The 26,352-nt window shown below is 43.3% G+C and overlaps 1 protein-coding gene across 4 annotated transcripts in view; it reads right to left on the reverse strand.

The window, feature by feature from the left end:
* The window catches only part of PARG (poly(ADP-ribose) glycohydrolase), a 49,913-nt gene that overhangs the window by 14,049 nt on the left and 9,512 nt on the right, over positions 1-26,352 (reverse strand). For 3 of the 4 annotated variants that reach the window (XM_070946535.1, XM_070946537.1, XM_070946538.1), the window contains 5 exons: positions 25,160-25,234; positions 14,312-14,404; positions 11,224-11,381; positions 3,489-3,568; positions 1,032-1,092 (listed from right to left, as the gene is read on the reverse strand). In XM_070946535.1, coding sequence (XP_070802636.1) covers positions 1,032-1,092; positions 3,489-3,568; positions 11,224-11,381; positions 14,312-14,404; positions 25,160-25,234 — 467 coding nt within the window. The remainder of the gene's footprint in view (positions 1-1,031; positions 1,093-3,488; positions 3,569-11,223; positions 11,382-14,311; positions 14,405-25,159; positions 25,235-26,352) is intronic. The other variant, XM_070946536.1, reaches the window with a different exon arrangement.

Consider the following 26,352-nt stretch of genomic DNA (forward strand, 5'->3'; position numbering starts at 1 on the left):
CACCATCCTAACTTACAAAATGGTTTTGCTGTAAAACACACCTCTTGGTTTGGTGCTCCTTTTATATGAACATCGGCGCATCTTCAGATTCTGCCTAATGTAGCACTCGTGACATATTTTATAATTTTTCAGAGAAATTTACTGACCCAAAGACAGCTTAAACGTCTGCCTCTAAAATATTTCACCTGGCATCGCCTAGAACAAAATCTGGATGCCAATGTGCTGAGCACATTGTAAGCCGCCCTGAGTCTTCGGAGAAGGGCGGCATATAAATCAAATTAAATAAATAAATAAACAAACAAACAAACAAACAAACAAACAAACAAACAAACAAACAGGATTTGGGTGGAACTGCCAGCCTCTGAAATGTGCCACCTCAGAATCGATTTTTCTGCCACTAATCATTGGCCATAAGTTGGCAAACTATGAATGCGTGTGTCATTGGGCCCAACTGAGGAAGGCATTCATGCTAGCATGCCTAGAGGTGAAGCCCTCAGTGGTTTCCTAGGGCTGATATACGAACTTTCTTTCCTCTCGATGGTTTTGTCTACATTAGGGTGTCCAGCCTTGGCAACATTAAGACCTGTGGACTTCAACTCCCAGAATTCCCCAGGCATAGCATAGCACAGCACAGCATAGCTGGGGAATTCTGGGAGCTGAAGTCCACAGGTCTTAAAGTTGCCAAGGCTGGACACCCCTGATCTATATGGTTCTAGAGAGGTGGAATCAACTGTCCTTATATATCTTTATCACTTGTTATGCCCGTTCTTTTTAAGTTATTTGGGCAATCTTGTTTCTTTTTATGTTGTTTGTTCCTGGCTGGTCACAACCCTGAAGTAACCATTCAGGTTGCAAAATGTTGCTACCTTGTTTACCAATTACACAACAAGAGGTTACTTTTAACTTGTAACAGTGGCCATAGCTATTTGTTGAGAGACACTCTTTGTTTCAATTTGCATTTTGAGCTTTCACTGTAATGAATTGAAACTAATAGAAATAAAAAAGGATAGATAGATTTTGTTTGGCTTTACCTTTCCCATTCTGGAAATTCCTGCAGACACTGTCTGGTAAATGTCACAAGTCCAGTGGGTTCTTATAAGCAAACGGACAGAAACAGATAAATATTAGTAACTCCAATATATTTATATATATATAAACCTCCTAGGGGAGACAAGTCAAAAAAGCCTTCAATTCTAGTCTGGAAACCCAAGACGTTTTTGGGGAAAGAGAAGGGAGTGTGGCAGCTAGAAAGAATTCACTTCCCTTGGCAAATGGCCTTCTTTTCTGCAGCCACTGTTCATTTATTAAATTCATATACCGCCCACCACACGACTCTGGATGGGTTACGGTATCATAAATACGAGCATAATACAATTAGAAGATATTTAAAAAACATGAAAACATTAAGCATTAAAAGTTTAAACATTAAAATAAAATAGACAACAGAATACATAAACTTGGATGCCTACTAATAATTAAGGTTGCCATTCTACCTAAGCATTGGGAGAAATCAGAGCCGGAGCCAGAAAGTTTTCTGGACAAGCATTGTACCGGAGGAAACAATGCTTTATTTTACTTTACTTTACTTTAGTTTATTCTTGTGGAAATGCCTCATCTCTTGTGTTTTGCAATGATTCGGCTGATGGATTTGCTAAACAGAGACACGAAGGGAGCAGAATGCAATATCCCCGGAAAATTCTCTATGGAAAATATTTAAAGAGTCTAATTAAACTATTAGAAGCTGCAAAGGATTCAAGCGGTTTGTCAGAAGCCTTGTTCCATTTCCACCCCCAGCAATATTTGCATTAGTCTTCTGTTTCCCCACAAAATGCCTATTCTATGAAGAGCTAAAGCTTTCTCCTTCTAAAAGCAGAACAGCCCAAGAGTTGGAAGGGACCCTGGAGGTCTTCTAGTCCAACCCCCTGCTCAAGCAGGAGACCCTGCATCATTTCAGACAAACGGCTGCCCGATCTCTTAGCACCCACCACTTCCGAAGGCAAGCCCTCCCACTCCTCCATTGCGCTCACCTTGACATTGGAAGGGCTGCTCTAAGGTCAGCCCGCAGCCCTTCCTTTCCCTGGACTAGACAGAGCAAATGGGATAATACTACAAACGGCTCCCTCCTGCTTTAGTAATATGGAAGTTGGGAAAGCTGATGATGACAGTTCTAGTTCAATTTCTACAGCAGATGAAGAGGTTCTGTTCCACTCACTTATTACAGGAGGGCAGTGAAATGTTTTCTCCCTCTATGGATGAGTTGCTAAAGACGAAGTTTAACAAGGCAAGAGATTCGGCTCTGCCTCGCTATCGTCCAAACACCAAGAGTGTGTGTGTGTGTGTGTGTGTGTGTGTGTGGGTGGGAGGGGGGGACACAGGACGCTGACGTCGTTTGGCAATAAAGCCACGTTGATGAATGGGAGGCAGGCAGGTGGTTCAGATTTATGGCCACCATGGAGCCCACAATCCCCATTGTTAAGTAAGATAGTCGTTAAATGAGTTTCCCCCCATTTTACCACCTTTCTTGCCCATGGTTGTTAAGTGAACAGCTGCAGTTGTTAAGTTAGTCCCAGGGTTGTTAAGTGAACCTGCCTTCCCCACGGACTTTGCCTGTCAGAAGGTCACCAAAGGGGTCACTGCAATGGCCGTAAGTATGAACTGGTATGAACAAGCCGGGTGGGGGTGGGGGGTGGGGGGGATGCTGCAACGCTGGTTAAGGAAAACGGTCGTAAGTCACTTTTTCAGTGCCACTGTAACTTTGAACAGTCACTCAACAAATGGTTGATAAGTCGAGGACTACCTGTACAGTTCGTTTAATGACCGTTTAAAATTACAACAGCACTGAAAAAGTGACTTATGACCATTTTTCAGAGTTATGACCTTTGAAGCAGCCCCGTGGTCATGTACCAAAATTCAGGCGCTTGGCAACCGACTCGTATTTATGACGGTCGCAGTGCCTCGGGGGTCACGTGGTCCCCTTGTGCGGCCTCCTGACAGGCTAAGTCAAGGGGAAAGCCGGATCCACTTATCCATTGCGTTAAACACTCAAAAACTGCAGTGATTCACTTAATGACTGTGGTAAGAAAGGTCATAACGTGGGCAAAACCAGCTCAACCAATGTCAAGAACAGAAACCTTGGGCTCAATTGTGGTCGTAAATCGAGGACCACCTGCGCTGCCCAACGACTTAGACGGCTGTTTTTTCAAACCCGTGTCCGAGAGCTACGTGTGCTTCTTGGTGACGTCATTATTATTAGCTGTGGAGGTAACACTAATAGGGCGGCCCATCTCTTAGGGTCAAGCTGTTCTGATTTCAGAATAATGGGGTGACGGTTCTTTCTAGGTTTGGACCTCCCTCCTGGTTCAGATGAAAGAGACCCTGGAGCTGAAGGGCTGACATTCACCCCTTGTCGCCAGTCATTAAACTGGATAGTTAAAGGCTTAATTAATTCCCCAGGGGCAGAGAAAAGACTGCGAGATTAGACACTTTACTTTTTTCAGTGACTCTTCGGAAGTAGCAAAACAGGGTTTTCAGCTTCTCAGGCTTTCTTGGAGATCGGCCCTCAAACAATCTACGGGAAGCAAAAGGAGAGGACAATTATTGGAAAGGAATTAAGCAAAGCAAAATGAAGCAGTTGCATTCCTCAAAGCCCATTTTAAAACAATCCCCGTCACAATCTTTCTAGGTTCTGGTTCGCTCCTGGATCTACGGGCCAAGGATCTACAGAAGGAACAAGGCCTAAGTCCACGTCATAATGCTGGACGGTTCCTTTCTTCATGCCCCAAATGTACTTTGCCCAGATTATCTGAATCCAATTGGTTCTGCCTAAAATTTCAGAGCCCCCGTCGGGACTCCAGATGTTATTCCGCTGGTCTAAAGAGATAGCTGGCGTATGCTCAAGAGAGACTTTTTATTAGCCTTATTCAATTGTGGAATTGGGTAATATGTGTTCCTTCCTTGCTCCGTTTTAAGTAGCAAATACAAACTTTGATATTTTTTTATGCTTTATTGGTTTACTATCTATTTTTCATGTGGTACAGGAGGAGCTTTTGCATTCTTTTTCTTCTGAGCTTTTTGCTACGTAACACCTAGCAAGTGAAGGACGCTATACTTAACAGGTGAAAACAAGGCAAAAGTAACTCTGCCACTTGTGTCACCATTTCTGCATTTGTTTTCTTGGCCACGATTATATTTGCACTGATTTTGTCAAAAAGCATTTCAAAATCTCCCCCTTGAATATATTGACAATAAGCTAGATTCCTTCCATGATTTTTTTATCCTGATTAAGAAAAAAAAAAAAAAGATTTTGTTCTTCAGCCATTTCACTGTGCAAGAAACACGTTTCCTTGTTGCATTTCAAAGCTTAGGAAAAAAAAAATACCCTCATAAAATCCTGGAACACCTGTAAACATAACTATTTTTAGTCATTAAAAGAGCACATGCTTTTATATCCAGCATGTTTTAAACTTCCTTCCAACCATCTGCACTTACATGACTTGATTTGATTTCATACAAAACAAAATTCATCGCAATGGCCGATATATAATGCAATTTGCCTGGAAGGAGAAACTGTGATGGCTTGAGAACGGGAAGAAGGATGCCTCTTAAGAGTCTCTTCGCTAATAGAGGCCAGAGATGGCAAAAAGAGATTGGGGCGCACTCTCATTTCTCAAATCCACTCTTGAAATGTTGACTAGGAAGGGATAGTGGTACAAGGGCATCTGTCTAATTTTGTTTGGTAGAAAGGAACGCTCGGTTTTAAGAAAAAGTGAAGTCAGATTTTGACATGTCTGTGGAGATTCTCAGTCATCCAAGTCATGGTTGTCCCTTTACTTTTTTTTTTCAAGAGGCAACTGGACTTCCTTTGTTTTTCCTTGAAGACATTTTTATTTATTTTTATTTATTTTCCTTTGATTTATATGCCGCCCTTCTCCGGAGACTCAGGGCGGCTTACAATGCTTTAAGCAATAGCCTTCATCCTTTTGTATATTTTATACAAAGTCAGCTTATTGCCCCCACAAACTGGGTCCTCATTTCACCTACCTTAGAAAGGATGGAAGGCTGAGTCAACCTTGAGCCTTGGAGAGATTCGAACCAGCAGAAATTGCAGGCAGCTGTGTTAATAACAGGGTGCACTAAACCCTTGTACTATCAAGGCCCTTTTTTTTGCTTCTCATCCAATATGCCGCCCTTCTCCGGAGACTCAGGGCGGCTTACAATGCTTTAAGCAATAGCCTTCATCCTTTTGTATATTTTATACAAAGTCAGCTTATTTCCCCCACAATCCAGGTCCTCATTTTACCTACCTTGAAAGGATGGAAGGCTGAGTCAACCTTGAGCCTGGCGAGAATTGAACTCACAGTAATTGCAGGCAGCTGGTGCTACTTAACAGTGCTTTAGCCTGTTGCGCCACCACGGCTCTTTAACTGCTCCTCATAGGGTTTCGCCTCTAAATTCCTTACTATCTTTGAGGTTCTTCTTTTGTGTTGCGGTGGCCAGAACTGGGCAGAGTTTTCCAGGCACAGTCCAACCAGGGCAAGAGAGGGAAGCATTTTCACTTGTAGTTAATTTCAGTTGTAACGGTGAAGAACACACCCACATAACCCTGGAAATTTCTAAGATGGCAAAAGATCTAGAGTCAACTTGGGAATTCGCTGGAGATGCTGCGAAGGCTTAAAGAGTATACCTGAAGGTACAGGTGCCTGTGAAGGAGGAAAGAATGAGTTTGCTACTGCTGTACCTGTTAACATGGGTGTCGTATCAGACTGCGATGAATGAAGTAGCAGTACTTATAATCTGGAAGACCTGAAAAGTCCCAGGTTAAAAAGGTCAGTCCTACGAAAGGGATCTTTGGTAGATCTTCTGTGACCTGGTGGAATTAGTGTCACCCAGACACCTCGATGGGTGAACAGAATGGTTGCAAATTGTTCAATTTCTCCGGTTATGAAGAACCAGGGCTCAGCAATGAAACTGACCACCTCAGCAAAAAGGATACACAGCGGATGCTACAGCACCCAATGGTGCCTGCTCTGTTGATTCAGGCTGGAGCAGCAACAGGCATGGACCGAACTAAGAAGAAATGCACCAGTGAAGTCAAGGGGGTAGCGCAGTGGTGCAGCTCATGTGTTTTTGAAGGTTGTTCTTTGGCTTAAATGTCCCAGATGTTTTCTGTAGAACCCAGATGTTGCTGGCAGTGGAACTGTGAGAGAATTCCTGATGCTGCAAGACTTTGGTCTTCGGTGGTGCCCCATCTTGCTCCTTACAATTTTATTTAGCTCAGCTCAAGATTTGCAGGAGGGACTTGAAAGCAATTTGTTGATCAGAATTCAGATAATCCATTTGCTAATGGAACATTCTGGCAGCATTTTTGTAGACTTTGACCTAATTATAAAGCAATATAAGTAAAAGGCAAAGCTCATCAATTTGATCTTGTAGTGTTGGCTTCTGTTATTCAGTGTCTGAGATTCGACCAATAATGTAATTTGAGCATTATCCCGGGGGGGGGGGGGGGGTGTCTTTTTGCTGTAACGGAGCAATGCAGCAAGGGTTGTTACCACAATCGTCATTTTTGGTTTCCTAGCAAACCTGGAGAGATTCAGTCTAAGAGCAGGATTATATTCCGATCCACTTTTTTAGAAGTCTCGATATAAACATCTGATGGCAGGTGGGATGTGCAAAACGTCTGCTCAGGAAGGAAAGTGCTTTGGGTATCTTTACAGTACTTAAATTTTACAACTTTCCTTCAAGAATTTTAAAAGTATTTTTCTTTTTTTCTTTTTTTTTACTTCATTCCAGTTGCTATAGGTTGCTCCTTATCACACACTTTTATTTGTAGCAGTTTTAATAATTGCAATAGTTTAAGATTATTCAGACCCCCTTTATAGAAAAAAAAGTCTACATAATAGAATTTAAGGAAAACAGAGTCCTTCCCTTCAAAAAGTTAAGATGATTAATAAATCACATATTAAAGTTTTATTTTCCAGTTTGCCTGTTTTTCATCTATTAAAAGGTGCCATACACCATCAGCCATACAAAATCTATTTTGCCTTACTGCTACACAATTGTACTACTTTTTCATTTTCTCAAAACATCTTTAGCATCTTTCATAGAGAGTTGGATACTTTAGTCAGCTAAGCATATAAAGAATGTTTGCATTTTACTTTTTCCCCTCAAAGTTCTAGGAAAAGAGAATTTTCCTCAAGTGAGATTTAAGTTTTCTGATGAGAAAGTCTCCAAGCACCTTCAAACCATGTCAAACACAAAGCACCGTGGAAAACAAATTCTTGGTTATGGCTGTGAGTCTTTTAATTAAGCAAATGAGTTTCATTTTCTTCATTTACATAGAAAATAGCTTGGAGGTTTAGGATTCCCCTGGCTTATGAGTAAAAGAACACATTCCAGCCATTTCACCTCACAGGCAATATCTTTCCATATTTATTGCAGTCAACCAAATATCTAGTGTAACATCAACTCTACCCAATAAAAAACAACTACTATTACTTGATCTCAAGGTGAATTCTTTTTTTGCACTTGTGACAAAAATCATATGTCCCTATCCTCTATGGTATTATCTATCCAACAAGTATTACTTTCCCTGGCTCTTTTTTAAAATAGAAAGTAGAAAGTAGAAACATTAAAAACTTTTGTAAATAAAAGAAAAAAAGAGGATGGGAGGGAGGGAGGGAGGGAGGGAAGGAAGGAAGGAAGGAATACGGTTAAGTCAAGATCTTTACATAAACTGCTATATTTAACCCCTTATGTTCTATTAATTTTCTAGCAGGAAGGCTTTTAGTTAACATTTCAGAGTGCCCTGAGCTTCCACCCAAAGGCCAAAGCTACTGGGATGGGACTCAATCTTTTATTCCCATGATTCAGTGCTACATTTGTTTATAGGCCTGTGTGTTGTTGAATCTCTATTGAGAGGTCAATGGACCTGCTGGACAAGATCTCCCTTAGCAGCACAAAAGAGGGCGAAATTAAACTTTTAAAGCCATATTTATATGATCAGATGGAGTCTCTGACTAAATCCTACTTAAATGCATCAAACACAATTAAGGTGCAAGTCAAACAAAGTCTACGTTGTATCATCTTAAAATAGCAATGTTTGGTCCCAAAATGAATATTGGATATATTTCTATTTCCCCCAAAACCATCTCCCTTCCACCATCCCTCAAAAAGCCAGCTTATTTTTGTGGCTTGAATATTTATGGAGATTTTCCATCTCCATAAAGGTGGTGAGAATCAATATTTTGGGTGGATGGATGGGTGGTTATGGCAGCTGTGTAAAACGCCTTATGGACTCAGTCTGAAGGACGGGGGGGGGGGGGGGGGGCTCTGACACTTTCCCAAATGTACCTCAAAGTATTGTTGGTCTCTGAGCTGCACAAGAGCTCAACAAGGAAATGTTGCTCTTGTTGTGTTTTTAAATTTTCTATGGGAAAATAATATATTCAATTCATAAACAAGCTAGTTTTTTAAACCAACTCCCAGAAAATATTCAGTGTTGGGAACGAACTCATGTGCAGGAGGTTACCAGAGGCAGTTTTCATACATATGATATGGGGCTCTTTTTCCTAAGTGGATTAGCTCAAATAGATGAAAAAATTGATGGTCATTAAAGTTATTCAACTGATGCTTATGGTAAAAGACAATTGCATTACTGCAAAATCAGATTTCCACTCCCCTGGATAAACATAATATGCAGCAGAACCATTTCCTTGCTTGAGACTATTTCATGCAGTTACATGTATCTTAACTAGCATACTTTACCCTTGTCTTGATTTTTTTTTTAAAGTTCACAAGCTTTCTTTGCTGGCATTCAGGAGAGGACAGGGTTCACCACGGCTTCAGCGTCTAGCTTTAATCAAAGGAACAACACACTACAATCTAAGATTCATCCCTGCATAATATTTTTTATTTAGAGCCGTCCCTCGTTTCTCAAATATGAACACAATGTTCTTTATGGAAGGGAGAAGGCAGTGGCTCTGAGGCTACACTGAGCAAAGATTCTTCTTAAAAAGATGACTTCATCCTTTATAAGCAATGAGTGATGGGGAGGGAGGGAGGGAGGGAGGGTGGATAAGGGACATTTATTGTAAGGGGAAGTCAAAGAGAGCTGCCTTGCCAAGGCCTTTGAAAATGAAGCGATCTTTGACACTGAAGACAACGAGGCCTCCCGTGTCCTCCCTCCAGGGATGCTTCTGGCTCCAGTTCCATCAGCAGGGGAGCCCTCCGTGGGTCCTTCTGAGAACGCAGAACCATCTCGGAAAGAGGAGCCATGGCAGAAGAGATCTGAGTCGGGGTCCATCAGGGAAAGAAAAGCGCAGGGTGGGATCAGCCGATTGGCATCCCTGCTCCCTTGGTTCAGCAATGGCTGTGCTGCACCGGGCTTGGATTTTCCTTGTGTGTTGCCTAAGGTTGCGCCATTCTGTATTGTCCGCTTTCAGTCCGCTTCGTAGGTCTTTCTTCTGAGCATCCACAGTCTTAGCTTTGCAGAAATATCCGTTGTGCGTCACAGGGGGCTTATATCACCTATTCACCAAGCGACACCGATTTGCGTTTCTGCATGCTTCTCGATTGTTGTGCAAATGCGCGAGTCTCACAGAGGGTGGCAGTTTTAGCAGCCCTCTCAAAAACCCCGGACGTTGCCCCTTAGTTTAAAATGCTGCAGGGACTCTCGGTCCAAGAGAAATTTTGGAGAACCACAAACGGAATAAACCTCCTTAACACAATCTCCGCAACCCCCGCCTGGCTATCCAGAAGCTCCACGGTAAACGAAGTCAAAATATTCCAGGTTCCGCTACATAAAATTCCGCAGGGCTAAGAACTTAAGGGTTTCTTTTTTAAAAAAACTCTCCTGATCAGTTGCTGTCAACAGCACGTAAGAAGGGTGGCAGAAGCATCTTAGGTTTAAGGAAAATAAAATACTTAACATTTTTAACCTTTTGTAGCAAGGGTCTCTTCTTTTGATAAAACAGATGGATTCCCCTGTCATCACACATATCACTTTTTACTGAGGAGGCAGACCATTTGAAGTTGCTATTTTATTGCCTAAAATGACTCTTATGCCATAGATTTAAGAAGTTATTTTGACAACAGCTGGGTCTCCAAGTAAAAACCAAACCAGTGTGAAAGCTTTCAAGCTTCCCCAGCAAAGTGTACCTTAAATGTCTATGGAGATTCTCAAGTCATCCGGGTCATGGTTCTCCCTTCTTCAAGAGGCAACTGGATTTTCCTCGATTTTCTTTGAAGATGTTTCGCTTCTCAGCTCCCCACCATCCAATCAGAGCTGAAGAAGCTTCTTGGATGAGAAGCGAAACGCCTTCAAAAAAAAAATAAGCCTCTTGAAAAAAGCACCTTTGGGACAAGGGTATGTTAAATTCATTCTTTTTTTCCCCCTGTTTGGAAAAAGATTAGCAGTTTAATGGCTAGCTCAGGTAATTAATTGATTTAGAAGGCCATATTCTAAAAGATATCAAATACAACGATATCCGAGACAAGTTCACACTATTTCTGAGATAGAATGTCATTTCAACCAACAATATAGATGTTTTAAAAAAAATGTGTAACTGTGTTGCAGCAAGCTGTGCAATAAACACAAAATGCCATCTAAATCCACGGTGTTTCTACCCCTTCAGAAATGCCCTTAGAGGCTCCTATTTATCTCAGGGAGACAACATCAGAACCAAGTAAATAAAAGTTCTAATGGTAAAAGACAATTCAGGTACGAATCTAATCCCTCCTACTTCCTGAACTTCAGCAAAATGACTTCTTCTACAATCAGGCAGTCCTCAACTTACGACCACAACTGATCCCAACATTTCCGCTACTAAGCAAGACAGTTGTTAAGTCAGTTCTGCCCTACTTTGCAACCTTTCCTGGCCACAGTTGTTATGCCAGCAACACGGTTGTTAAGCGAATCTGGCTTTCCCGTTGTCAGAAGATTCCTAAAGGGGATGGTGTGACCCCCAGAACACCGCAAGCGTCTTAAGTGCATGCCAGTTGCCAAGCGGCTGAATTTAGATCACGTGACCCCCCACCCCCCGGGGATGCTGCAATGGTCCCAAGTGTGAAAAATGGTCTCGAGTCCCTTTTTCCCCCCGTTGTAACTTTGAACAGTCACTAAATGAACACTCTGATAAGTCGAGGACCACCTGTAACCAGAGGGAGCCATGAGGCACCACGCAGACAATTCCAGTCAGGCGAAAGCCTGGAGAGGCACTCTACCTGTTGAAGTTAATGTCCGGGTAGCTCGAATACTCCGACTTCATCTTGGCGTTGCGCCGAGGAAAAGTGCAGAAGAAGGCATTGGCTAGCAAACTGGCCGTCTGCTCCTGGGACATTGTGACAGAGTGGTTCATCTTTTGCTTTAGGAGAGGGATTGGCTGAAAGAAAAACAAAACAAGAGGGAGGGTCTAGGGAGGGTCTCCATCATCCAGGCCCAAAAGGCAACGGGGTTTCCTTGGTTTCTTTTCTTTTTTTTCCCCCCCTTGAAAATGTTTTGCTTCTCAACCAAGAAGCTTCTTCAGTTCTTCTCGGATGAGAGGTAAAACATTTGCGAGGGGAAAAAAAAGAAAGAAAGAAGCCAAGGCAGGTCAGTCCCCTTTTGGAAAAGCCCCTTTGGGAAAAGAGGACAATACATCGTCACTTTAAGAGATTCGGAACCGAAAGCCCCACCCAGCCACACAAGAAGCCAGGAGAACAAAATTGTGCTTGCTAATTTAGAGGCGTTGGTAGCTCCTTAAATCAGCATCGCCCCCGAAGTCGAGAGTTGTTTATCCAAGCTGATTGGGACAAGAGCCTTGTTTGACAAACTGCAGACTTCAATCAATAACAACAAGAAGGCAAACAAAACATCGGGGTCTTGAAGACAAGAAAGGGGGGACCGGGGGGAAGGTGAAGAAGCCAGGAAGGAAAAAGAAAGCAGGAAGGGATGGCATGAATTGTGCTTAGCAGGCTGGCTCTCATGCCGCTCAGCAAAGGGCAATCACAGGCAATCACATCGCAACAGCTGTGAGACAAGGCGCCATGATGAGACACCAAACAACACAACTACGTTAGCAGGACTGACGTCTTCCTCTGGCTGATTGCCTTCTTTAAATGGGAAAGAAAATTACGGTTCAAGGAAAAAATAAATGGCAAACCGACGAGCTTTCACCAAAGCATCATTCTTGTCTGGTTGTTTTACAAACGAGTTTAACCTCAACAAAATATACGGCCAGCAGCCCCCAGATAGGGGACAATCTGAGGTCGGGGGTTTTTTTTTTTTTTGTGCAGCTCCTTAAGAAGAAACTTGCAAGCAGAAGTAACTGTTAGGAACAGGGTAAACAGCAGATTCTCAAAATGTGAGGGCATCCTTAGTTAAAAATTCTCTTTTCTAAATTCAAGAGAAAGGATTACTTGCTTACTGGGGCTCTTTGCATTCATAAACTCAGAGGTTCTGTTTTTTCAGGATGATGATTGGAGGTAATCAGCAATTTCTGGTTCAAACTCTTAGTTCTAGGCTGCAGCAGGACGTCTGGATTTTCTAAGTGCTGCTGAAATGGGTCTGTTATCGTCCACTAGCAACCTGCGGAGCTGGCAGCGGAGTCAGACAGGGAGGAGGCTGGGGAGGAACATGGGCCAGTCCTGGAGGCTGGGGAAGGCCCGGAAGAGGGCTCTGCGTCAGAGGCAGAGAGGGGGCCAGGGCCATCTGGGAGTGATGAGCGGACTCCGGAGCCTCCAGAGTCGGACAGCAGAGAGGCAGAGGGACAGAGGAACCTGTTCCTAGTGTGCGCATATGCAGAGCTGCCAGAAGGCACAAACAGTTAAAACAAAAGGGACGACTCGGGAGTAAGGCCTGGAGATGATTGGCCCCTCCCATAAGGCTTAAAAGAGGAGCAAAGGCATGTGGGCCCTTTGCAGGAAAGCAACGTTGTTAGTTCTGTTCCCAGTCGGCATCTCTGTTTGATTCTGGAATCCATGTGGCTTTGCCAAGTAGGTCTTCGGCAGCGTGTCAAGGGAGATAAAGGTTGGTGATTACCCCGAAGGACTTTTTGCAACTAATTGGGACTCAGCTGTGAATGAAAGTAATTCACAGCTGTTGCAATAAAAGAGGTTTTTGGGACTACTGGTGTGTTTTAATGACTCAGGAAGCCTAGGTCACAACAGGGTCGTTTTTCCCTTTGGAAAACAAATGGAAGCCAAGGAAGCACCTACAGGGGAGATAGGAGTTGTATTATTATTGCAAAACTACTTGATGATGTTTACAGATAAGCAAGGTTCGTTTAATAACTGCTGCAAAAAAGGTTGTCGAATCGGGGTGGTCACATGATCAGCCTGTTTTACAACCATAGCAACATACAGTACAGATAGTCCTTGACTTACAACATTTCATTTAGCGATCATTCCAAGTTACAATGGCACTGAAAAATAACTTACAACCGTTTTCACTTCAGACCATTGCTCTGTGCAAATCACATCCTCAAAGTGTGATCAAAATTCAGACGCTTGGCAACTGACTTGTATTTACGACGGTTGCAGTGTCCTGGGGTCACGTGATCCCCTTTCGGGATCTTCTGACAAGCAAAGTTAGCGGGGAAGCCAGATTCCCTTAACAATTGGGTTACTAACTTTACAACTGCAGTGATTCACTTAGCAACTGTGGCAACAAAGGTCGTAAAATGGGGCAAAACTCACAACCACAGAAATGTTGGGCTCCATTGTGGTCATAAGTCAAGGACTACCTGGATAACTGTAATAAACAGGTTCCATTATGGCTGTATGTCGAGAACTACATGCACAGCAAATCGATGATTAGATGATTAGGGGACTGGAGGCTAAAACATATGAAGAACGGTTGCTGGAATTGGGTATGTCTAGTCTAGTGAAAAAAAGGACTAGGGTGACATGATAGCAGGTATTCCAGTATTTGAGGGGCTGCCACAAAGGAGAGAGGGTCAACCTATTCTCCAAAGGCAGGACAAGAAGCCATGGGTGAAAACTAACCGAGGAGAGAAGCAACCTGGAACTAAGGAGAAATTTCCTGAGAGTGAGAACAATTGATCAATGGAACGACTTTCCTCCAGAAGTTGTGGGTGCTCCAACAATGGAAGTTTTTAAGAAGAGGTTGGACATCCACCTGTCTGAAATGGTATAAGGTCTCCTGCCTGAGCTGGGGGTGGACTAGAAGACCTCCCAGGTTCCTTCCAATTCTATTATTCTGTTCTATTCTATTCTGCATTCCCTTCCTTTCCATTCCACATTCCAACTCATCCTGCATTCCGTCCTGTCCTGTCCCCACTCCAGAGAAGACCCTTCAGACGTGCAGACTCACCTGGGTGCAGATGGTGGGCAGAGAGAGCGCCAGCTTCACCATGTCAGGCAGAATGGACTGAAAAAGATGCTGGGCCTCAGCATCTTCCAGCACCTGGAGTAAAAACAGAAGGAGAAATTCCGACGTCAGGATCGGGGCGGACCAAATCAGGATCTCTGCTCAATGTCCTTTCAGGTGATTTGAGAGGCAATCTGGACGCACAAAAAAAATAAGGTGATTGATGTTTTTCAAGGAATCCCTCCATCCAGCCGAAGGGATTTATTGCTGCACATCCAATACATCCAGTCAACTTACAACTGTTTGTTTGGTTACAACATCACCAGAAAAAAATAAAATAACTGAGGACCGTTTTTCACACTTATGACTGTTGCAGCATCTCTCCCCCCCCCCTCGCCCCCCCCCCACACACACTCAGATGCTCGGCAACCGACTCATATTTATGACGGTCGCAGTGTCCTGGGCTCACTGGATCCCCTTCTGCAGCCTTCTGGCAGGGCAAGAAGTCCATGGGGAAGCTGGATTCACTTCACAGGCCCCATCACTAACTTAAGAAGTGCAGGGATTCACTTAACAACGGTGGCAAGGAAGGTGGTAAAATGGGGCAAAGCTCGCTTAACAACTGTCTCACTTAGAGGCAGAAATTTTGGACTCAGAAATTCAGTCGTCAGTCGAGGGCCGCCTGTAATCAAATCCTGACCCTCAGATTCCTACAAGGGGATCCCTTAGGCAGCCATGGCTCAATCGATGAGCCAAATTTTGGAAAGTTCCTAAAGGAGTTCAAAAGGTCTCCATTTTTTCATTTCTCAATTAATGGCCGCCTCTTGCAACCATCTATTCGGAAGGCGGTTTCACGAATGGAGGGCCGTCAAATGCGATCCGTCTTCCCTTTTTCCTCCCATGTGCTCGGCATTTCCAAATCGTAATGCGTGTGAAATGTCACAGGTTGAACTTGGATTCTAGGAAGTGACTTCAAACCAGCGCATGTAACATTAATTCAAAAGGTGACATTTGACCTTAAGCATCCAGAAGACGGGCAGATCTTGATGCTGCTGCTAGCCTGGCTCTTTGGAAACTGACAGGTGAGGCTTTTTCTGACTGCCACGTATCCCGTAACCTCCCTCCCCTGATGACAGATTCTGGCACTGGGCTCTGTTACATCTGTCAGCTCTTCTATGCGGGAGAATAAATAGACCTAAAGCACCAAAGACTGAGCTGTACTGCCTCTGCCCTGTTCCTTTTCAAGCCATTTTTTTTAAAAAAAAAAACAAAACAAAACAAAAAAAAACCCCATGGGGCTTCGTCCATTTATTAGCAATAAACATCTGCACGAACTGGCAAACTATTAGCCCAAAATTAAATGCAATTTGTTGCATTTAAAATCCTGAAGTGCTCAGAATACGTGGATGTCTGGGAGTGTCCAGACATCACTTCTCTGAACTAGGATACAATTATATTTAATTATTCTTGTCTTCCTTTTCATCTGGCCTTTTTTTCAAGCAAAAGATAATAGATGTAACATTCCTTTTTCCAATTTTTCCAGAAATCTGGATTCAGAACAGAACGGAACAACAGTCGGAAGGGACCTTGGAGGTCTTCTAGTCCAACCCCCTGCTCAAACAGGAGACCCTAAACCATTCCAGACAACTGGCTCTTCTTGGAAATGATGGAGCACCCACCACTCTGGAGGAAGTTCCTCCTTCGTTCTAAGGTTGCTTCTCTCCTTGGTTCGATTCCACCCATTGCTTCTTGTCCTGCCCCCCTCGGGTGCTTTGGAGAATGGGTTGACTCTCCCTCTTCTTTGGGGCAGCCCCTCACATACTGGAACACTGCTATCGTGTCTCCCCTGGTCCTTCTTTTCTCTAGACTGGCCAGACCCAAATCCTGCAACCGTTCTTCATGTTTTAGCCTCCAGTCCCCTAATCATCCTTGTTGCTCTCCCTGCAGTCTTTCCAGAGTCTCCACATCTTTTTTATAATATGGTGACCCAAACTGGATGCAGTATTCCAAGTGAGGTCTTCCAAAGCCACTTAGTAACTTCCTATGGCAGTGACGGGTCCATTGCTAGCCCAAGGCCTTTACTGCTATGCTACACAATAGAATAGAACTCTTCACTGGCCAAGTGTCACTGGACACACAAGGAATTTGTCTTGGTGCAGACGCTCTCGGTGTACATAAAAGAAAAGAACTGTATATTCGCAAGTTCCTGACGGGTACACATAGGTCTTCCCAGAAGCTGACCTATGATGTTACAGTCCCTGAGAGTTCATCTAAGTCTGCAGAGGTACTTTCAAAAACATTCCAATCAAGGCAGGCCTGTAGCTTTAACTTTGCCTCCTCGATCCATGTCTTCGCTGATTTAATTGTTGGTTTTGTGGTTTTAAATCTTTGCCTGTAAGCAGGTACAAGGTGAATCATGCAATGATCAGAGGGTCCCACAGCTGCTCGTGGTAAGGACCGATAAGCATCTTTCAGTGTTGTGTAGCAATGGTCTAAAGTACTCTTGCCTCTAGTGGGACAATTGACATGCTGAAAGTATGTTGGTAGCTCTTTCCTTAAGTTTGATTTGTTTAGATCTCCCAAAATAATGGCCAGTGAATGGGGGTATTTGGCTTCAGCCTCCATAATCTGGTCAACTAGAGTTCGTAATGCCTTGTTCACACAGGCTTGTGGAGGGACATAGACAGCAATTAGGAGAGATGAGGAGAAGGAGAGTAAAATGGTTTACAGTTGATAAGTAAAGACTCTAAGTTTTCATCACAGAATTGATGTATTATAGTTATATCCTGAGAGCAGCTGTTGTTGATATATAAGCATAAGCCTCCTCCCTTCTTTTTACCTGACGATTCTGCAATTCTGTCTGCTCTGTGTGTCTGAAGCCCTGGAATTTGCATGCTGCTGTCATCAATATCCTCATGTAACCAGGTTTCAATAAAGGACAGGCCAGCTGCACTGTGAAAATCAGAGCGGCAGCTGTTTAAAAGGAGTATTTCATCCCTCTTGTTAGCAAGTGAACAAGTTTACTTGGGTTGCATTTCTGGAAACCAGTGAAGTCTTCTGTCTTGGCCAAATCCATCATAAGCAACCAAAAGGACTTCTTGGCAAGAGTCTGGAGACAGAGATGTAGCTCTCCTTCTCAATCGTGCTGGAACTTGTCTAATGAACCGTGGTCTTCTCAGGGGCATTTCAGAAAACAAATCTGCCATGATGATGATTTGTTTGTTTTAGAATCCAAAAATACTTCCTACCACTTTAATGCAATGATCTTGAACCATCTTTAAGCAGGTAGTTTCAGTTGATGTGGACCTCTTGATTTCTTCTGAGGAAGAAAGAGACCTTGCCAGGCCTGTCAAAGAGCCATTGGGAAGAGAACTGGCTAACCATTTACCGGAGGAGCCCCCAGCTCACCTGTCCCTGGTTAGTCTCCTCAATGGGAATCAGGCAACAGGCGAATTTAATAAAAGAAACAAAGAAGTAGCTTGTGTACTGTAGCCCATTTCTTTAGGTTAGTTTGTTTCTTGGCATTTTTATGCCATCCTTTTCCTCAACCACTCTGAAGGCGGAGAGGTATATAATTAAAGCAGCAAAATGCTTTAATTATATCTTTTTATTTAATTATATTATATAGAAAATGTAGCGAATTAAGACATGCCTGTTATTATTTCTTGTGATCTAAAGATGTTGTTTGGCAGTAAAAAGGTTAGGTTGTGCTGTCGTCCACATATAAGTCCTGGTGCGTCATAACGCAACTTTTGAGCAACTAACTTGACACAAAGCAAATGGCAGGCGTGGGTCGATCTTTCTTTCTTAAAAGATGACAGAAAACTGACAAGCCCATTTTTTAAAACTCTCATGTTTAAAATAAATGTTATGACTCAGGAAAGGTTCCTTGTTTACACAATGTTGTTTGCCTCTCACAATTTGGGTGAATTTTATCAAGCTTAACTAAACAAAGAAGCTCCTGAGCGTTTAGCCCAGTTTCACCCTTAAGTCACTGGTGAGGCTAAAGCGATGTTGGGGAGCAGGATGGAGAATACCCCACCTTCCCACCCAATGTCCACATCCCAACCAACCCCTCTGCTCAAAACCTAAGTAAGCAGGGCTAGGACAAGCAAAACCCTAGGAAGGCCACACCTGGAATACTGCAACCAATTTTGGATGCTGAGACTTTGGAAAATTTTCAGAAAAGAACTACTAAGATGATCAAAGAATGGAATGGAATGGAATGGAATGGAATGGAATGGAATGGAATGGAATGGAATGGAATAGAATAGAATAGAATAGAATAGAATAGAATAGAATAGAATAGAATAGAATAGAATAGAATAGAATTGAATTCTTTATTCACCAAGTGTGATTGGACACACAAGGAATTTGTCTTTGGTGCATATGCTCTCAGTGTACATAAAAGAAAAGATATGTTCATCAAGAATCATAAGGTACAACACTTAATGATAGTCATAGGGTACAAATAAGCAATCAAATCATACTAGGAAACAATCAATATAAATGTTAAGGATACCAGCAACAAAATTGCAGTCATGCAGTCATAAGTGGGAGGAGATGGATGGTGGGAACGATGATAAGATTAATAGTAATGCAGACTTAGTAACTAGTTTGACAGTGTTGAGGGAATAATTTGTTTAGCAGAGTGATGGCGTTCGGGAGAAAACTGTTCTTGTATCTAGTTGTTCTGGTGTGCAGTGCTCTATAGTGTCATTTTGAGGGTAGGAGTTGAAACAGTTGATGTCCAGGATGCAAGGGGTCTGTAAATATTTCCACAGCCCTCTTTCTGACTCTTTTTGCAGGATACAGGTCCTCAATGGAAGGCAGGCTGGTAGCCATTGTTTTTTCTGCAGTTCTAATTATCCTCTGAAGTCTCTGTCTGTCTTGTTGGGTTGCAGAACCGAACTAGACAGTGATAGAGGTCTGGAAACTAAACCATATGAAGAATAGCTGCAGGTTTTGAGTCTGGCTAGTCTAGAGAAAAGAAGAATTAGGGGTGACATGATAGCAGTCTTCCAATATCTCAGGGGCTGCCACAAAGAAGAGGAGGTCAAAATATTCTCCAAAGTACCCGAGGGCAGGATAAGAAATAATGGATGGAAACTAATCAAAGAGAGAAGCAACCTGGAATTAAGGAGAAACTTTGTAACAAGGAGGACAATTAACCGGTGGAACAGAAGTTGCCTCCAGAAGTCGTGGATGCTCCATCACTCAATGTTTTTAAGAGAAGACTGGGCAGCCACTTGTCTGTGATGGTTCTCCTGCTCGAGCAGGGGGTTGGACTAGAAGACCTCCAAGGTCCCTTTCCAGCTCTAAGCTATCCTATTCTAAGCCTGCATTTACTTTAATAATAATTAATAATTTAATCCTTGGCACACCCTTCCTTCCTTTGGCTATGCTGAAAGTTAAAATCCAGCAGCCGCGTGAAGAGAGCTTCCCAAAGGCTGGGGGGGGGGAAGGGCAGGTGGGCGTAGAAGACTCCAGGAGCACTACAGCATGGGGGGGGGGGGGCTGTGGGGGGGGGAGAGGAAGGTTGCCTGTATATATTACCAGTTTCGGGGGATGAACGTTCACGCCAAAATGGCTTCGTGGTATTCTATATTCCTCCTTCAAAACTCCCAGAGCAAGCGGAAGGTGAAGTAAAACCAGCAAATGGTAAAGTGAGGCTGGACAGTCTTTAAATCTAATCCTGAAAAGATCTGAAACGAATTCCTTTTAGCAAAGGGCGGCTCATCCTCGCTCAACAGCAGTAAACTGGAACGAAAAATCTGTTGCTAAGCAACATGGTCCTAAAGCGTGGTTGTCGTATGCCTGGGTCCCCGTCTCGCTTGCCCCGTTAAGCGAATCACCCTGGTTTATTACGTGACTATTTCATGACGATGACTTCTGACTTCCTGCTGGGGTCCCCACTGACGTTGCTTGTCAGAAGCCGGCTGGGAAGACTGCAAATCCCAATCGCGGGATCCCAATTAAGGACCTCGTGATGTCGCACTGGCTGCGGCTACGAGGGCCGAGCTCTAAGTAACGCTTGTTCAGTGATCTGTAACTTTGAAGGTTTGTTAAGCGAGGACTAGCTATAAACTCTTTCCACTCTCTCTCTCTCTCTCTCTTTTTTTTTTTTTTTGAGTTACAACATAAAATAAATCCACCCGGATAATATATACCAAAAGACCTTCACTATCTTAAAATAAATTTTGATTAGAAAAACAAAAACAGAGCGAATGAAGTTGTCTTTGAGTGAAGCACCGAAAGAGTTATTATATTGGAATATACAGAGGAGAGCCTCATTAGAAGACAGTGAAATGGAACATTTGACATTTATCAGACTCATAAACTGACACTTGGAAAAGAAAGAAGACGACAGCTTAGATGCGAGCAGTTAATTTGGCGCTCTCTAATTTTTCTTTCCAGAAGGTAAAATATTTCTCCTGCCAATCCAGGATGACACCGAGCTCTCGGGTATATTGCTCTTGACATGTGAGGCTGCCTGTTAACGACTTCCATAATTTTAAATAAACTTCAACCGTTTAAAAGACTGAGCAATACCAAGCTGCTCTCTTCATTAAGTGATATGAAAGTGTCGGTTTTGCTGTTTTCAAAACAGCATTGAGGAACTCGTTCCGAGTTCCCTGTTTAATTTCCATCTTTCCCCCAAGACACACGTTCGGCACCATCCGTAAGCCGTGCCTCAAAACGCCCGTCTTTGGGGCTCATGACAGCAGTGTTTCCAGAGTGCAAGCCAATCAGTCAGCAACAGGGAAGCTTCTTCCCTAAATCGACAGCTTGGGAAACTTTAAAGATGCCACAAGATGGTTAAAATGTGAAGACTACACTAGATTTTCTTTTTAAATACAGGTTAGTCTTCCACTTATGACCACAACTGAGCCCAAAATTTCTGTTGCTAAGCGAGACTGTCTGTTGAGTGAGTTTTGCCCCATTTTACCACCTTTCTTGCCGCAGTTGTTAAATTAGTCCCACGGCTGTTAAGGGAGTCCGGCTTCCCCATCGACTTTGCCTGTCAGAAGGTCGCAAAGGGGCATCACGTGACCCCCGAGGCACTGCGACCGTCATAAATAGGAGTCATTGTCAAGGGTGTGACAATTTTGATCACGTGACCATGGAGATGCTGCAACGGTCGTAAGTGTGAAAAACGGCCATAAGTCACTTTTTTCAATACTGTGGTAACTTTGAACAGTCACTAAACAAACTATTTTAAGTCGAGGACCACCTGCATATTGTAATGACTAAATTAGTCACTGCAATATATATTTTGTAATATATTCCTAAGAATTATGTTCTTACTGAGACTATAAAGACAGTTGTCCTGCATTGCCAGGAGATACGTTGACCCACCTGGAAGGCACAGCTTCCTTCCCACCTTCCAGAGTGGGGAAATGGGACACAAAGGTCTCCTTCCAGAACTTCTACGTTCTCTTTTCTTCCTAGACTCTCTGGGAGGGTAACAGACGAGGAATGTTGTGGAGAAGAGGCTGATGTGCTTTCGACCGAGTCTGCTCAATGGGCCGTTTGGTCTCCAAATGACCATTTCTGGCAGAGGAGCCGGCCTATTTTCCCCATTAAGGCCTCCCCTTGTTCCCAGCTGTGCGGGCCAGGGCAGGCCATGCATGGGCTCCTCATCCCTTCTTGGCGCTGCCAGGAAACGTCCTTATCAACCGGAGGCCTTACATCATGGACAAAGCATTGGCCGAAGGAGACTCCAAAAAAGGATGACAAACGCAAGAAAATTCCGAGGGAGGGTAGCCTTCTCGGTCTGGTCTACAACCAGCTCAGCAGAGACTAAAACCCAGGAAAAGCTCCCTTAGGCCCACAACCTGTCCTTTGCTCTGGATCAGTTATGGAAAGATGATTCTGGCCCACCATTAATTGATGCTTCCCATTAAGGACGCGGCCCCCACCCACAAGGATGAAATAGCTGCACTTCTGGACTTGGTGCTTGAGGTGGGGGAGGGGGAAATGAAACCGTGACTTCGGGTTCTGCTGATTGGATGGGTTTGTTGTTAGAGAAACGGACGGTATATATTATTATGTAAAAACAAAAAGTTGAGGTTCTGTGCTATTATCTTATTCTACTGCATTAAAAAGAGAGGGAAGCCAATGCTTTTCTTTCTTTTTTTTCTCCCTACACTTTTTCCTTTTCTCTTTTCCCCCCCCCTTCCCTTCCCATTATTTTCATTTTTCTTTGTATTTTGTTAAACTAATAAACCTTTTTGATACAGGAAACAATATTTGAACTTGCATTTCAACCATACCGTCAGTTTAGAGTTACCCCGTGATAAAGATGGGCTAATTGGTAAAGCTAGTTTATTAATACATTTAGTAACGCATTTAATGAATAAATAAATAAACGCAGCCTTTCGCAGGCAGCCCTGGGGAAGGAAATTCTCTGAGCAAGACAAGAGCTCCCCCTTCTGTCGGCTTTTTGAAACTTAAGAGAAAACGGAGGGAGCTGCGTCTTATACAAATCATGTTCTCTTTAAATGAAATTCAGGGCATCTTAATCATAACATCTCAAAACAACACACGGGCTTTGTGGCTCAAGACATGGGAGAAGGCGGGTGTGTGTGTGTGTGTGTGTGATCAGAAATGTGGCATCTTTGTACACCTCTAAAAGGCGTAGAGCAGCTAGAAAGGCCTGGAGAAGAGGGAGATTTATTGTGGCTCCTTTTGTCTCTGGAGATTCTCAATCGTCCAGCTCATGGTTGTCCTCCCAAAGGTGCTCTTTTCTTTCTTTTCTTCTTTTTTGGTCATTTTTAAGACAGCAAGAATATCCTGCGGAGAGCAGCCCCTGCTAATTTGTTAAACAATGAAATAATTAAAAGAAAAACTAAACAGCCCAATAGCCTAAGCTCTCTGGCTGCTTTACACTAATGAGGTGAACCGCAAGGTAAAATAACCAGAACTGTAACTAACAGCAAAAGTAAACCAGCATTGGAATTCAAAACTTGCCTGGAGGTACCAAACTAACTGTGTTGTGAATTTTGGTAGAACAAGCAGTGCATAAAAATCAAGACTCGACATGCAAGAAACATCCATTAATGTGACAGGCAAAAAATAAGCAGTCACAAGAAAACGGGCCCGGTTTTAATTGATCTCTTTCCTCTTCCGTTTTTACTTCTCAAAACCAGCACCTGTGAGAGGGGCCCTGGAGCCTTAGCGGGTGATCGTTTCTGAATAGGAGCCAGCCGTGGGCAGCCGCCGGCAAAAAAGCGAATACAGTCCTAGGCTGTATAAACAGAGGCACAGAATCAAGGTCACAGGAAGTGTTAGTACCTCTTTAAGAAACCCTAGTAAGACCAACACCTGGAACACTGCCACCAATTTTGGTCCCCACACTACAAAAAAGATGTTGAGGCTTTGGAAAAAGTTCAGAGAAGAGCAATTAAGAGGATCAAAGGCCTGGAGACTAAGAATGGCCGCAGGATTTGGGTCTGGCTAGTCTAAACTCCCTGCTCAGACAGGAAACCCCATGCCATTCCAGACAAATGGCTGGAATCCAATCTCCTCTCAAACAGCCGCCAGGGATGGAGCAATCCCAACTTCTGGAGGCCAGCCCTTCCACTCCCTGGCTCATTGTCCTCACTGTCAGGAAATTTCTCCTTAGACCCAGGCTGGTTGTCTCCTTGATTAGTGGCATGCCTGCCTTCACTGATCTGGCCAATTTCATCGCATCAAATCCTTTATTTTTTTTGAAAGCCAGGTGATAGAAAACATCCACAGTTGGATGTTCTCCCTAAATAGGCTGCTGGAATCAATTCTCTGCTGGTGGCATTTACGTTCTGAGAATAATCTGAACGATACCCTTTGCAGGGAAGCCTGGGTAAGGCAATGCAGCCAAACTAGAGAGCAGCGTACGCTCTTCGTCTTCTCCTTAGAGCTGCCTGTGCTTTGTGAGGCTATGGCTGGCTTCTTCCTGAGGGGCCAAGCAGCTCAACCATAAATCCTTAGGGGCCTTGTCAGCGACTGAGACAGAGCCGAGTTGCAGAGTCAAATTAAAGAGCGCCTGGGATCCTTCTCACCATCTTCCGTCTCTTATTTATGACTGGAATAATCAGGGTCAGACTCTCTGCCCGTTCATCAGAAAGAGTTAAGGGACAATTACATTTAAGAATGAATGATGGCTATTCCCAGGGGGAGCAAATGCATTTTAAAAAAAAAAAAAGACCATTGTTAATTGGAAAGGAAAAGAGGTTGCAGGGAGTCCTCCATTTATAATCATTCGTTTAGTGACTGTTCCAAGTTACAAGAGCACTGGAAAAAAAATGGGACGTTGACTGTTTTTCATACTTACGACCATTGCTGCAACCCCTGGTCACGTGATCAAAATTCAGACTCGCTTGTATTTATGACGGTCGCAATGGCCCTGGGTCACGGGGTTCCCTTTTGTGACCTTGTGACAAGCCAGGTCAATGGGGGAGCCGGATTCACTTAACCGTTGTGTTACATACTAAACAACTGCAGTCATTCACTTAACGACTGTGGAAAGAAAAGTCATAAAATGGGGCAAAACCCACTTAACAACTGTCTCGCTTAACAACAGAAATGTTGGGCTCAATTGTGGTCGTAAGTCAAGGACTACCTATATGGTCACAAAGTACCTAAAATACACACACACACACACACAAAAACACACACACACAGAAATAAAATTTCTTCTGGTTTTTCTCTGACCTGTGAATTCCACACTAGGCACATTCAGTTAACTACAAGTAGGTATAAAATAGAATTAATGAAAAAATAACCATTCAAATCATATTCAACTATAGAAAGCAGTATTTGAATTATTATTGGTTTTTTTTTTTGCATGTTTCTGGGTCATCTTATTACCTTATCGCAGAATTCAGTAAGGGCCGTGAAGTCCCATTTCTTGGCATAAGTGATATTATACCTGAGGACACCTTCCTACAAAATAAAAATATAGCAAAGCGTTAGCAATGGGAAAAATGTGCTTTGACTCAACTGCACCCTCTGCTGGTCAAATGCTACTTAGCAACAGACGTAATGGCACCACAGATGTCTGCAGAGAAATATATGTATATTCAAAAATTATGGATGAGAGTGAAAATCTCTCTCCACTTCCATTCCTCTCTTTGGGGCTCCCCGAAGGATTGAACAAACGGCCTAAAATTGCCACTTGCGGTACCTCTTTCAGCCAGCTTTCTTCTTTTGGGGTTTTAAGGACAGAAATAGGAACGGAAAACTGGGTGGTCACAACCTTTTGATCAATCGATCGATCTACATCCATCCATCCATCTCCTGCCTTTACTATTTTTACAAATAACTCAAGGCATATCCGGACATATCCAACAGACTTCCCTCCTCCAATTTTCCCCACAACAACCACCCTGTGAGGCGGGTTGAGAGAAAGGACTGGCCCAAAGTCACCCAGAAGCCTTTTATAGGTGAGGCGGAATTTGAACTCAGTGTCGCTTGCTTTTTAGCTCGATGCCTTAACTACTAGACCAAACTGGCTGTGGTGTATGCATGTTGAGATGTTGTGAAATTAAAAAAAAAAAAAAAATCCAATTCCTGAGTAATCAGTTAGTATTGATTGGCCGTCTCTTAAATTATTGTCATTTTTTTCTTCACCTTGAAGGCTGATTGAATAAAAGGAACTGAATGAACTGTGCACGTGATAAGAGTATCGACACTCTGATCAACGCACCCAATAACTCACCCATTTCGGCTGCCCAGTTGTGCAATTGCGCCATTCCTCAGCTACCCAAGCCTGCCATGAACCTCTGGGCCATTTTTCATGTTAGGGAATCCAGCCATATTGCCGGACATTCATCTCACCATGGAGCGTCAGGTCATTCGCCTGAGCTCTTCCGCTTTATCAATCTCTCAAGTCAGACACACACATACACACACACACACACACACACACACACACACACACACAGACCCCTCTGAAACAGCAGCTCTATCCTATTAAGGCCAGCCAGTTATCTCGACGGATTAGGTGACAGCTTAGAAGAATAAGCCCTGAGATGGCAAGCGTGGGGGATCCATCCCAGTTT

The sequence above is a fragment of the Pituophis catenifer genome, unplaced genomic scaffold (genome assembly GCF_029215685.1).
Source record: "Pituophis catenifer annectens isolate HBS135680 unplaced genomic scaffold, rPitCat1.0.hap2 SCAF_6, whole genome shotgun sequence".
In the NCBI taxonomy this organism is placed as follows: domain Eukaryota; kingdom Metazoa; phylum Chordata; class Lepidosauria; order Squamata; family Colubridae; genus Pituophis; species Pituophis catenifer.